Consider the following 15,307-nt stretch of genomic DNA (forward strand, 5'->3'; position numbering starts at 1 on the left):
CAGTTTTATTGTTATTTCATTATATCGTAAATTACTCATACACTTAATTGCACAAATTATTTGTCCTCAAATTTTAACGTATATTATTTTTCAGTCATATAAATTCGCTAGTCCAAACACTTTATTTGAATGAAAAAAAATTTATTATCAAACAATTTGCGTCTTGGCGCTCAGTAATAGGCAGCTTTCAGATATGAAACCTATTACATTTTTTACTAATTAAAAAATAATGATCTTAATGATGATGTTAATAATTTGAAAAGAAACACGTTGGCTCTGAGGATAGAGCGTTCGTGGGGACCCAGGTTTGAATCACAGCAATGTCCGGTTGATGCGAATTCTGCTACCGAACGATACGAATTCAAATTCTGATACACCGACCACAGTGCTGACATAAAATTTCCCCAACGGTAATGGGTTCATGAGTTAGAACCTCATTACTTTTTTTTTTGCATTTCCCACCTGTGGAATGACCTTTCATCATACAGGCATCTGAAGGGCAGATTTGTTGACCATTCTTACAGGGGCACCATATTAAGTGGGCCAACATACAGAGACAGGACAGATAGTACAGAGAATGAAACAACATCCATGACTTGTCCAGAATAGAACCTCATTACAGTCGGGATAAGTCTGCGAAGATTTCCTACTTTTAATCTCCACAAATGCTGGTAAGATCCACCACTAAGTTCTCTGTGAAGGCTAGTTTGTTCCAATGCTTCATCCAAGAGTTTTCTTGTACTTTAAATTGGATATAAAATTACAAGGCTACGAGGTTGAACGTAGATAAAACTCAAAATCGGGTCCGTTGTTCAACAACGGTAATAAAATAAAATTATTTGAAAAAAAGTAGAGCCCTTGCATATGGCGGTTCAAGCAATCTATAGCTCAAATTAAGTTAGAAAAAAGAAGATGAGAGAATAAATAGGAAAATAGGGCCAAATCAAATAGGGAAAATGGGCTCAACACTAAAATTAGTCAAAATCGATAATCTTCACGCGAATTACTCCTCAATATTTTCAGCAGTTTTTATTTTAATAAACGAAGAAAAATCATAGTTATTGATTTAAACTGTGTTCATTTAAAGCTAACAGTTACTGTTAATGTAATTCACTTTATCTTATACTGTAATTTGAATAATTTAAATATCCCTGGCAAATAGAAGTCACATCGCAGATTTAGTTACCTTAACTCACCTTAATTCATATTTATGGTGAATATTCATAAACCAACGAACTATATCAATTATTGAAATGAGTAGGATAATCAGAAACCCATTCAATTTCATTACCAAATCATTCGAACGAATGTTATACGATATACTCATTATAATTATTCAAGTTCGAATGTTCTCTAATTATATCCGAATGAATGTGTTTGTATTAATTAGAAAATTAATACGACTCCGTTTTAGGGTTACAGATGTGAAAATTAAATAGTAATTTACGTGCTTATAGCTTAACTACTTTTGAATAGCTCATATAGTTATTATACAACTAGTTGAATACCCGTTCTTCATAGCGGGTGAAAAAATAAATAATCTTTAAACCGCTATTAATCAACACTGTGAAATCGTGCACAAAACTGTAAAACAAATACCGACACAATTATTTAAGCTAAAACAATTAGAATTTTTACATTTTATTACTAGATTTTAAATATTATTATTTATTATTAGTATTATGTTATGAGATTAAGTCAAATATATTTTTAGAAGTTCATCCCATCTGAAAAAAATAATTGTATTCAATATCATTTGGCATAATGCCATTGCTCGGGATCAACTCCTCAGTTAATAATTTTCACCGGTAGTTTTCCCTTCTGTTAGACTATATAAACACAGTTCCACAATATGTGCTTATGATAGGTGTCTTGGTACCAATATTATTATACTTAGTACCTATTAAGAACACCAATTAATATAATATCAGTAGTACCAATTACTAAAATTAATTTAGCATCATTGGTGTCAATAATAATGAACGATTTCTAATGGTCTTTCTAGATGAATAAGTACCTTTTCTCCATTATTTTAACTTTTTAGTATAAAATTAATTTTCATTCCAACTTGTACCAATTACTGAAATTAATTAATTGTAATTCTCGAAAATAATTATTAACGTCACTATTACTTTTATAATAATTTTTGGCGAACAAGCTAATATAGGTTTTTTAATTATTTTTGCGAACGAACTAATATTGGTAATTATTTCGAAGGTCGTAAAAAATTGCCAAATTACTATTGGCGCGATTGCTGCTTAATTAATCATGATATTAAATATTGCTGCCATTGCCATTATAAGTACTTTAGTAATGGGAACCTATCATACTAATATAAGTGCTTAATGTATTTATTGTGGTAATAAGTTTTTACCGTTCTCTAAAGCTGATAAGTACCCATCGTCACCATACTACACATTTATGGCATTTAATACATTATCTTTATATTATTATTATTTGTTGTATTTTTTCTGTGTGGCTTAACACTATTATATTTACCATAGTCTGAGTTAGAAGCTCAACTCACCAAATGAAAGTTTAATTATATGGTAAACTGATATTGTGAATTTACCACAATTTTCCCACGGCTTAAAAGATAATTATGAATATATATTATTAGTTATTGTTGAGTTTCCATTATTTCAGTTTATAGAAACCCTCCCTAATTAACGCGTAAATATTAATGTAAGAAACACGATGATTCATATACCCTTTAGAATACTAGAGCGCATGAATTAAGGAGGCCGACACGTCCGCCATTTCGGAGCAAAAACTTTCATCAAGGCTGAAGAGCTACATATTTGGCAACTTATAGCTAAAAGCGACGCCAATCTAAATTAGGATAATTCCTAAAGAAAAAGCTTGTTTGCGTACATCGATTTACTTTGTTTTTCGGAAATCTCAATTTTTTGCTACCATCCTTCCTATTTACTTTAAGTTGGTATTCTACAAAAATGGACATGCAAGAAAACGTGAAATACTGTTTTATATTGTCATAACTAAATTAAACCACATTAAACGATTCAGAGTTTAAATATTTGGCAAACATACTCCCATTAAACTTTTCCACAACAGAAACTAATCATTTCAGAAATTTATCGCAGGAATTTTTTTTAAAAAAAATAAACATTTATAGATCTAAAAACGTATGAAAGATCGCATATTAAATAGATTTCTTATTATTAATGCAAACAAACCGTTTGAACTTTAAGCGATATATTAGAAGTAACTAAAATTTTAAATGAGCCAGGATTAAAAGGATAACTATTTTATAGACGTATTAGTGAATCAAAATGAAGCACAATTAGAAACAGGTAAATATTTATTTTTAACAAAACAGAAGGAATTACTTGAACGTTAAAACAAAATTTGGCGATTCTGAGAGAAGTTTGGTGAATACTTATTCAGCCAATCTCTTGCCTTTATTTATTGGATTTTTGCACATGAACACTTAAAATTATTAAATGTTGTTTAAAAGTCATATTTTAATAAATATTTACTTGATAAATTTAATTTTCTATGAAAATTCTTATATTTAATATATAGTTATAATTGAACAATTCAAGTAACCCATAAAAGTTGTTTGCTTATTCATTTTTAAAGAAACATACTACATACTGTATACTGCATACATAAGTAAATAAATTATAAATAAATGAGTATTTTCTCACATAAGCGAGCTCCACCTCCAGACTGCGATTATGTCTTCCTCAATTTATTACCCATTTCTTCTTTCTTTCGAGATCTGATGGAAATCTTAACATTAGAAAACCTTTCTTCTTAAACTGTTCACCCAATTCATAGATGCACAATTACCCATATAAATAATTTTAAGTGTCTAAACGGGCTTCAAACTCTCATGCGAATGCTAACACAACGTAACTAGCGAACTTGTTTGCTCCATAATGGCGGACGGTCCAGCTCCCACTATAAGCGAGCCTTAAGACGAGTTCGGTGACGTCATCACCATACGTCATGAATTCGGTTACTTTAATTTTACTTATGATTACCTAGCATAGGAAACCAAGGATAAATAATTCATGAAAACGCGTGATAAGACTGCTTTTGGATTGATTAAAGTTGCAAGCTATAAAAATCTTATAATTTAAAATATTTGACAAATCCTGTGAGAGAAATCCTTTGAGATGTAACGAGCGAGCCAGTGGTCGGGGAGCGTTTTAAATTAGTCAGTTAGGTCCACAGTGTTTTCGTACCTATGTTCACCAAGAGACAATGATTTGGTTCTTCTTTGTTCTTTGCTCATGTGATTTTTATACTCAATAAGAATGGAGAACTGTCATAATTTTTTGTAATTTATAAGGAAAAAAATAACTTATTGAAGCGCTTTCAGCCATTAGTTTCTTCATATGTCAATATGAATAATTGCTTATCACAATTTTTTTATGGAAATTATTGTTCTCTATCATGATTAAGCACCTGAGCTAAAATTATCTCTCTTAGTTTCCACAGAACGGAAAACGTGAAGTTAGCTGGAAATAATACCAGATTAAAATGCATGAGGAAATTTGCCATGAATACCATGCATAATTCAAATTAATCTCAATGAATGTTTCACCAAAAAGCTCTTGAATGTGTTTGAAAGCTTTGAATAATGTAATTTAAAAAAATTGTAACTTCTGTTTTTTCGATTATCAACAATAAAATTCAATAAATGCAAAAATGCACATCATTAGACTTTCTAAGGCTATATGAAAAGCGAATTATTCCATGAAAATTAATTTCCAACTATCTTTCATAAAAGGAAAATAAAAATTCCCATTTCTTCATAAGCTGATCAAAATAAAAATGCGTTGCAAAACCAATTAACTAGTTTATCAAGTTTTAAATGAAACTTTAAAATAAATACGAGATAAAATAGAACTAATGAAATGAATTTATTACCTTTGTAAGTAATCCAGTTTCAATATCCAATGTTTTTTGAGGCCATCCACTTTGTACGCCAACTGATGTTGCCAATATATTTACACTCAAAGGAAAAATGACAGATATACTACAATTCGATTTCCGGTTGTAGTTTCTCAGAGTATATGTACCCTGAGGATCTTGTAGAACAGCGTTACAAGCTAAATAAATATTTAAAAAATTCCCTTAACATAAACATTACAACTACATTTACATTTTTTTTAAAATTGAAGAAGTATTTAATGTTAGTTATTTTGAATACACTGATACGATAACAATTTTAAAAAATTTTCTAGTGTAGGAAAAGGAAGATGCTTACGTTTAGGATTGGAATGAAACTTGACATGGACAGAAAAGCCTTGACCCTTCGCAGGTATTCGAAATTCTATTAGACCAACGTTTTGGGACGTCTTGAAATTTCTTCTAGGTTTCATTTTACCACAGAACTCTATAAATCTGTTTTCAGCTCGTACAGGGTGATCTTCTGGACTGGGAAAGAACTGACCATTCAGCTCCCAGCCATCTATAACCTAAGAAATTAAAAACAAGTTTTGTAACATGTCTGTTAATAGTTTGTCACGATTTGTTTTACTTCATAATAAAATTCCAGAATGAATTCACAATTTTACGAGAACCAAATAGAACCAATGGATAAAAGTAAAAAATAGCTATACGAATATTTTTTTATTGAAAAACTGGATAATTAGAATCTAAAAAAAGCATTAATGCTACGAGAGCATGAGTCATGTAAGATAAAAATTCAGATAGAACCAATGGATAGAAGTAAGAAGCTGATATAACGAATATTTGTAATGTAAATACTACGTTATAAGAATCTAAATGAAATCATTAATGCTACGAGAGTATGAGTCATGTAAAATGAAAATTCAGATAGAACCAATGGATAGAAGTAAAAAGCTGCTATAACGAATATTTGTTATGTAAATACTACGTAATAAGAATCCAAATTAAATAATTAATGCTACGAGAGTGTGAGTCATGTAAAATAAAAATTCAGATATAACCAATGGATAGGAGTAAAAAGCTGCTATAACGAATATTTGTTATGTAAATACTACGTAATAAGAATCTAAATTAAATAATTAATGCTACGAGAGTATGAGTCATGTAAAATAAAAATTCAGATAGAAGCAATGGATAGGAGTAAAAAACTGCTACAACGAATATTTGATGCGTAAATACTGCGTAATAAGAATCTAGAAATCATTAATGCTACGAGAGTATGAGTCATGTAAAATAAAAATTCAGATGGAACCAATGGATATGAGTAAAAAAAGTGATAACGCACAATTTTCTATATAATTACCACGCAATGCGATTCGAAAGGAAATTAGCAATGCTTCAAGAATACAAAATAGTTAAACTGAAAAAGCAAATAAAATAAAAAATATATGAAAGATAATTGAATGGTCAAACTTCCGAAAGTGGATGGTAATCGATGACTTATTGATTTCTTGACAGAAAATGGTCACGTTCTTCGTGTCCAAATTTAAGATTAAGTCTCTAGAAGCTAATATAAGCCAGACTAAATTAAAAAATTTGAAAACTCAATTTTGATTTTTTTTTTAATTTAATCATATTAAGTTAAAATTTACGACACACACATAAGCAAAAACATTCTAAACAAATATTCTGATATGTTATTAGTGTAAAGAAATAGAAAAGGTTGAAAACAAAGGTTGTAGAAAGGTTGAAAACTATTTTAGCAAAAGAGGTGAAGAATTTATTTCAAAATATGTTCTCGTTAGCTAATACAATAATACGAATTAAATAAAATAACGCTTTCAACTTAGTAGACTTTTGTTATCTATGTTTGTTTTTTTTTTGTAATGAAATAACTATCAAATGATGAAGAATCTCCGAAATAATAGTTTTATGTATTACAATATATTCATTTTAAGCAAATGCAAATAATATTTCAAAATATACTTCACTTTACTGGCCGAAAATTATCTGTTCTACACATTACCTCCCATTTGAGAACTACCCATTGTAACAAAGCAAACTTCTTAAATAACCGTTAATCTCTTGTTTGAAACTTTTGCAATTATTTTTATTTGATGAAATTTAAGATCCTCTTTCAAACTAAACCACAAATTTTCATTTGAAAGCAGATTTATATCCTTATGTAATTACATTTTGATTTCAGAGAACAAATATTACTTGAATTGAAAGAAGATTTCAAATGAAATCTGAAGACTTAAGTTGTTATTCCTTAAACTTTTCACAGCATTTTGTAACAGTTTCTTTCTGCTAGAAAGATTTTACAGCAAAGCACTGTTCAAGTTTTCTTAAGATTTCAGAATTTTTACGTCTACAAATTAAATGTTTAGTTTATATTTTTAAGAAAGTATGGAATTTTGAAATTGATAAAATAATAGATAGATTACAGTGAACTAAATAGCAGTTTCTCACTGAAAAACAAAATACTCCAAAAGATGGTTGTTTTAATTTATATCCGATTTATTTACATGCTTTTATAATTAAATATAAAATTAAATTCTTAAAAATTAATTTATCGTCTCTGTTATGGTATAAGAGATAAGACTGCAAATTTTAGAACAACTATTGAAATTTCTGTAACCATTTTTATAAATATTTCTGTATTTTGTGTATGTATTACTTAATGTTTCCTTTTAGTAAACTGCAAACATAATTTTGTTAAATATTCCAAAAGGGCATACTAGGGTATCAATAATTGAACAATGAGTAAAGTTTCTGTTACCATTTTCATAAATAGATTTGCTTTTAGTAAATGTTTAATTTAATTGTGCCTAATGTTTCCTTTCAGTCAACGGTGAACATATTAATTTTTAAGGATTCTTAACGTATATCCTAGGAAGTTAATTAAATAATAACTAGTAAATTTCCCTTGACCATTTTTATTAATGGCTATGTATTGTATAGATGTTTATTTTAATAGTACCTGATGTTTCTTGTTAGTCAACTGCAAACTTAATTAAGTTGAGGTATATGTCAGATTAATTAAGGTAAAAGTATATGTCAGATTATCAATTATAAAACAACCAGTAAAATTTATGTAACCATTTTTATAAAAAGATATGTAGGTTGTAAATGCTTAATTTAGTGGTACCTAATGTTTCCCATTAGTCAACTGCAAACACAATTTTCAAGGATTAAGCGAATATACTAGGATGTTAATTACAGAACCACTAGTAAAATTCCCGTAACCATTTTTATAAATATATATGCAATTTACTATAACTTAATAATTTTTGTATGGATTTTAAAATTATATGTTAGGAGTTAATAATAGAATAACTAGTAAAATTCCTGTAACCTAATTTTAAGACATACTAAAAATGCTTAATTTTATTTTAATTTGAAATAATTTAAGTTTTGAATTAAATAAAAATAAAAATTATGAGTGTCAATATAATAATAAATCTAATTTATGTCGTAAATAACTATTTGTATTATGATAATATTGAAACTGGCTTACACTAAGCAAACCTCCTTTGGTACAAGAAATATCAAATGATTGAAATTCAAACTCCACTTGCTTGTCTGCTTCAGCTATCATGTACAGACCACATACTTGTTCTCCTGTACCAGGAGAATTAAATGTATAAATGCCTTCTTCAGACTTCACAAAGATGCAAGCTGAAAAATAAAATGGAATACTTAAAAAGTTATTTCAAAGGGATTCTTATTTTCATTTTATACACACTTCACGTAACTTTCATGTACTTTGCTCTCTTTATGTTAATCAACTTAACCAAAGTTCATTTACATACAGTGTAATACAAAGTACAGTGTTTGAAGTAGTAAAATCATTTTTCAAATATCGAAAGTAGTAACAGGGTCAATCAAACATTATCTATTACAAAGGTCTAATTATCTATTATAAAGGCTTAAAAGGAGCTTGTTGTAATAGTTAAATCTAGACTGAGAAAAAGTTATGGCTTAAACTACCAGAATATGGTAAAATGTAAATGTTTTGGACTCTATGAGAACACCAAAAAGTTGGTAGTTTTTACCGAAACGCTTTGGAAGAAAATTTGGTAAAACTAACAATAAAATGCTTCTATAAATATGATAAAATTTGGTAATTTTATACCGTTATATCTTAGACCATTTATTCAGTTAAATGTATCTTTCAGTTTTGTATTTTTTGCTAAATGCGTGGATTAAGAATTATAATTTTTAAAAACAAAATTTCCAGTTAACCGTTACCATAAAGCAAATATTGCCAAATGCTGTGATTTAAATATTGAATATTTTAGCCTTCTTTAAAAGAATCATGCGTTTTACCAGAATTGATTTTACCATACAGTATGGTAATTTCACTAGATTTTTCTCCTTTTAATTGATATATTTTTAGTATAATCTTGTCGGAATTTCACAAAAGCGAGAAAAAAATACATCAACACTACTTACTTATAATCGGAGGAAACTACGCAGAAAATCCGAAGTTATATTTTTTTATAAATTTAATGCTAAATAACGCATAAAAGAATAACTATAACAGAATTTAGCTTGAAAGATATACTTATTACAGAACAATTTGACGATATAGAGAAGGCATTTTGTAATGCGACCTAGTATTTCAAGTCTGAATGATCACCTTAGCAAAGAAACATACGCACTTCCCTGCAGACAACAAGTTAAGGGTTCTATCCTCTCTGTTGCCACATATACCTCTTAACCCTACTCAATGGTAGGGTGCACGCAATGAACTTACAAAATATGAAATTGGGTTTCCTTTATATGGTATTTCGCTTAATAAAGTTTCTCTTGTATTGATAATGCGTTAAGCATGGACCATTTACCCAAATTAGTGTCTTATAATTGATATCTAAGCGGTAATAATGAAAAAAAATATAATAAATTTGCAGAGGCGAGCCGTGATGACTCAGGGAATAGAGCGTTCGCCTTCCAATGAGGTGAACCGGGTTCGAATCCCAGCTATGGCTAGTCGATGTGAATTCCGCATCCAGCTTTCACAAACCACAGTGCTGACGTTAAGCATCCTAAGTGGTAGAAGAATCATGGGTTAAAGTTGTCTTGCCGTCTGTCAAACCGTGGGAGGTTTTCGAAGTTTTTCTCTCCATGTAACTCAAATGCTGGTTAGTTCCATCAAAAAGTCCTCTTTGGAGGCAAATTTCTCCCAATACTTGATCCAGGAGTTCCCTCGTCTTCTGGATTGAGTTCAAAACTACAAGGCTACGGAGTTGAACATTAGTAGTCGTAAGCCCGAAAATTGGGTCCGCTGTTCAACGACGGTTATAGAACAAAAATAAAATATAGGAGGGCAAATTCACTATAGTATTCACTTTCAAGCGTATAACTGTTTTTAAGTTCAAGCTTGATTCTTTTAAGACTTATATTGATTAAAAAACACTAATACAACCATTGATATAAATTTTTTTAAGTAAACTAGAATAGAAAAATTGGGTAAAATGTTTAAGAAACTAAGTATAGTTGAAGTACTATTTTATGACGGATAAATTTTCTCAAATGAAACTCAATTAAAATCGCACAGTAATGTTGAAGTTTTAATTTGCAGATTACTATAATTTCTGGCGCATTCTTACATAAAATATGCATGCAACTTTTAAACTAATACTTAACCAAGTTTTACAGTTTAAATTTGCAGATTACTATATTTTTCGGCAAATTCTTGAATAAAATATGCTTACAAAGTTTAAACTAATATTTAACCAAGTTTGTCTTAATTCTAGCAAATGGTTTTCTCACATTTTACATATGAATGACGCTCAATATGGAATGATACCAAATTTCGGCATGATTATAAATAACTAATGCTAATAGGGATAACTATTGTTTCATATTACACAAATATTGTAGACAAGACAAATATTTCAGATTATGAAAGATAAAAATATGCTAATTAATTATAGTCACTTTTACAGTAAAATTTTATTTAAAATAGATATTGATTTATATTCATTAAAAAAATATTCATTAATATTCATAAAAAAAATTTTCATTTATATTCATTAATATAAAATAAGTATTCCATTAACATGAAAAAAAACCTCATCCTTTTTTTTCGGAAGAAAACAAAACTAACACATTCATGTTTGTTCAATCATTAGTATTCCGTAGAATCATAATAATAAATCAACATTAACTTATGAAGTTTATAAACTAGATAAAAAGTGAAAATGAGCTATGTGGCAACGAAATTCCTTTCCCGTAAAGGAACAAGTGCAAAAATTAATTTCTTTTTTTCAAATATTAAAATATAGTCACTTTTATACGTTTACATTTGATAAGTGCTATTTTTAAGAGTTTTAATTTTTAAAAATGCCTGAAGAATCTTCAAAAAAAAATAATCTTATCTTTTCTTATCTCATCTTAAGAATTTTATCCTTTTTTAAGGAAGTTTACCCAATCTTTACTTTTTTTAGGTATATACAAATCTAACCATGACCCCCAGGTACTCCAATCGCCAGTCTTATTTTTTCAATTGTTTGTTTTTCTTTTTGTTGTTGTTGTATATAATGATATTTGGGCTGGTCAAGCTCGCCAGTCATCGGTCTTCTGCGAAAGGCCTTCCATTTAATGAGAGAGCACCGTAAAGGTGAAAGTACATCTTGACGCAGAACCCCACGGATAGATGACAGCACCACTCATTCGTGAGACCACTTCCTCAATTTAGTCATAGATCTGAAAGGAAGAAAATTTTCTCCAGACGCCTTTACTTATGATACTGGTCAGCTACCGATCACTGGACTTTCGATCCCACAGTCTTTACAAGCACGTACTTGGCATGTATTCGGTGGGTTTTTGCAGAGTTGAGGATCGAATCTCTGCCCATTCGGACTGGAGTTTGATTCACTAACCACTCTACCACGGCCTTTTTTTTTTTTTTTTTTTTTTGAAACCAAACGCTATGTGAGCTTACTAGGAGTACTTGAGTAACTAAAATGATTTAAGTTTGAGACAATTACGGCACTAGTGTCATCAAACTTCATATCTGATCCACTTTGATTTTAATGGTAGTATATTCTAAAATTCGAATGAAAAATGGAAGTTTAAAATTCATTTAGTTTCAAACAAATTTTAGAAAAAATAAAAAAGGTTTAGTCGATTATTATATAAGTTACTCTCTTCATAACTATTTTAGAAACGAAAAATTATTGAATATAAAATTATATTTGTACTTTTTTCCTGAATTTTACTTAAGAATTTAATAGTTATTTTACTTTTCTGCCAATTTCACTTAACTATTTCCCTAAAGAAGTTAAATCAGTTAGATATTTTTGAAATGTTAATTTAATTAAGCATGACGTAAAATATTTATGACACACCGTTGGGCAATTGTTTGTCCAATTCTTAATTAGAGTTTCACTAAATCACCTGTTATTCTCAGATCTCTGTTTCCAAGACTACCTTAGCTGTAAATTTAAGCATTTATTAGAGATGATTCCTAGAGGAGTATAACTTGATTTTACTCCGGCAGAATATTTAATAGCTCTAATCGATTCCGAAAACTCCGAATTCTTGTGGCTTGAAATTAGATGAAGGCGTAAATAAACTAATTCATGTCATCTTTAATTTCAGACATTAGCCTTAAATGCTCGTTTAAAGAGTTATAACTTCCATTGCGACTTCAACATTTTATAAGGGCATTGTGTTATTTGTTTTTCAAAGCTATCTAAATTCTGATAAATACTAAATTGATATATGTGTACACTGCTCGCTATGCTTACCAACTACCAGAACTGCTTCCACAGTTTCTTTCGGATTGCTTTCTCTCTATCGCGAATTTGAATTCTCTTCTCTCGCTCATTGAAAAATTTTGTTTTTTAGTTACTCTCTCTCCATCGTGAATTTGAGTTCTCTTCTCTCGTTCATTCAATATTTTTATATTTTAGTTGCTCTCTCTTTATCGTGAATTTAAGTTCGCTTCTCGCGCTCATTCAATATTTTTGTATTTTAGTTGCTGTCTCTCTATCGTGAATTTGAGTTCTCTTCTCTCGTTCGTTGAATATTTTTATAGTTTAGTTGCTCTCTCTTTATCTTGAATTTAAGTTCTCTTCTCGCGCTCATTGAATAATTTTGTACTTTAGTTGCTTTCTCTATCGCGAATTTGAATTCTCCTCTCTCGCTCATTGAATATTTTCGTATTTTAGTTGCTCTCTCTCTCTATCGTGAATTAGAGTTCTCTTCGCTCGCTCATTGAATATTTGTGTATTTTAGTTGCTCTCTCTCTATCGTGAATTTGAGTTCTCCTAGCTCGTTCATTGAATATTTTTATGTTTTAGTTGCTCTCTCTTTATCGTGAATTTAAGTTCTCTTCTCGCGCTCATTAAATAATTTTGTTTTTTAGTTGCTTTCTCTATCGCGAATTTGAATTCTTTTCTTTCGCTCATTGAAAATTTTTGCATTTTAGTTGTTCTCTCTCTATCGTGAATTTGAGTTTTCTTCGCTCGCTCATTGAATATTTTTGTATTTTAGTTTAGCTTTGTATGTATGCTAGCAATCTATTAAAATGCTGAAAATAAGTTCTAAAAATATGAAGCATATATATCCTCTGAAACCTTTGATTTATATACAAACATTTTGGTACAATTGCATATTCCAGAGACGTAAAAACCTATTTCCACGTTATGTAGGTAAGTAAAAAATATATACTTTAAAAATGCTTGTAGAACAGATTACGAAAATTATTAAATTTAATTGGCGTCATTAATGCACTGCTATAGTACATTTTTTGAGGTTTCTTATAACACAAATGAACTTAAAAAGTTATAACTTCCATTGCGACTTCAAAAGGGCATTGTGTTATTTGTTTTTCAAAGCTATCTTAATTCTGATAAATAATAAGTTGATTAATGTGTGTACTAGGGATTCACATACTACTCACTATGATTGACAACTACCAGAACTGCTTCAACATTTTTTTTTTCGGATTACTTTGTAATTTGAGTTCTCTTCGCTCGCTAATTGAATTTTTCTTTTAGTTTAGGTTTGTACGTATGCTAGCAATCTATTAAAATGAAGTTCTAAAAATATGAAACATATATATATCCTGGGAAACCTCTGATTTATATACAAACATTTCGGAACTATTACATATTCCAGAGACGTAAAAACCTATTTCCATAGTATGTATGTAAGTAAAATATATATATACTTTAAAAATGCTTGTAGAACAGATTACGATAATTATTAAATTTAATTGGCATCAATAATGCACTGCTATAGTACGTTTTTTGGCTTTTTTTCAAGTTTCTTATAACACGAATGAACTTAAAAACTTTGATGCAGCAAACGCTTCTAAAAAAGATTTACATAAAAACATAAATGAAAGGATGAACTTTCTTTCGTACAGTATTTCTCTTAATTATCTTTTCACAAAAGATGAAAAATCTTATGCTTTCTGAATTTTTTCGCTTTAGAAATATTTGCAAAACTTATTGATTTTTTATTTATGCAACTGTGCAAATGTTTTTTGGAAATCCGTAAATTGATATCAAATAATTTATTTTCTAGAAAAAAAATTATGTTTGCATTTTGTATCTAATACTTATTATAAAACTTGATTCTCGAAATCCATCAACTATTCTTCGATATCAATGCACTCAATTCAAGGGATATGTTTATTTAAAGTAATAAAGTTTACGAACTTTTTCGAATAAAATTTCAATTGCAGTTTTCTTTTTCTTAAGAAATCTGTTTACATTGTCCGTTTCACGAGAAGGTAATTTTACATTTTCGATGAAAGATGCTAGTGTTTTTTTTATTAATATTATTTATTTAATTTTTCAACTTTCTGAGGCTGATGAATCCCGTTTGTAAAGAATAAACTTTATTGATTATTTATTCTCTCTGAGAAATGGAAAGGTAAATGTTTTTGACGTTTATTATTGTAGTTTTTTAGTTTGTTTAAATTAATAATAACTCTTAATAAATTAATAAGGTTAAAATAAGATTTTTCAATGCAATATTGAATAATATTTACTTATTAATTTTTTCCCTTGATTACCGTAGATTTTGTAAAATGTTGTCTAATACATTTTAAAAATACGCCGACCAGACTGTGTAGGGTCAGGGAACTGGCCTCGCATCAGAAAGGTTCTGGGTTCGAATCCCGGACAAGGCATGGAGGTTTTTTCAATCTCTGTAATATCTGTCCTTTACTGTAGGAGCAACGTTGGCCCATCTAATGTGGTGCCCCTGAATTAGTGGCCAACAAATCTGCCCTTATACTCTTGAATTCTCGAATGTAAACACAGGTGGGCATTAGAAAAAAAAAACATTTAACAAATATGTTGAACCAGAAAAAGCTAGTAAAGTTAAGCGAATGTAATATTTTTTTGAATTGAGTAAACTAAAATGTACAACTGACTGGCATGGTATTACAATA

The 15,307-nt window shown here is 29.3% G+C and overlaps 1 protein-coding gene across 1 annotated transcript in view; it reads right to left on the reverse strand.

Moving 5' to 3' along the window:
- The window catches only part of LOC107447456 (corticotropin-releasing hormone-binding protein), a 75,294-nt gene that overhangs the window by 9,941 nt on the left and 50,046 nt on the right, over positions 1-15,307 (reverse strand). The window contains exons 3-5 of the mRNA XM_016062376.4: positions 8,408-8,568; positions 5,243-5,453; positions 4,903-5,084 (exon numbers count right to left, since the gene is read on the reverse strand). Of these exons, the coding sequence (XP_015917862.2) occupies positions 4,903-5,084; positions 5,243-5,453; positions 8,408-8,568 (554 nt within the window). The remainder of the gene's footprint in view (positions 1-4,902; positions 5,085-5,242; positions 5,454-8,407; positions 8,569-15,307) is intronic.

Source organism: Parasteatoda tepidariorum, chromosome 1 (genome assembly GCF_982258835.1).
Source record: "Parasteatoda tepidariorum strain Cologne lab strain chromosome 1, Ptep-v5.0, whole genome shotgun sequence".
NCBI classification, from domain to species: domain Eukaryota; kingdom Metazoa; phylum Arthropoda; class Arachnida; order Araneae; family Theridiidae; genus Parasteatoda; species Parasteatoda tepidariorum.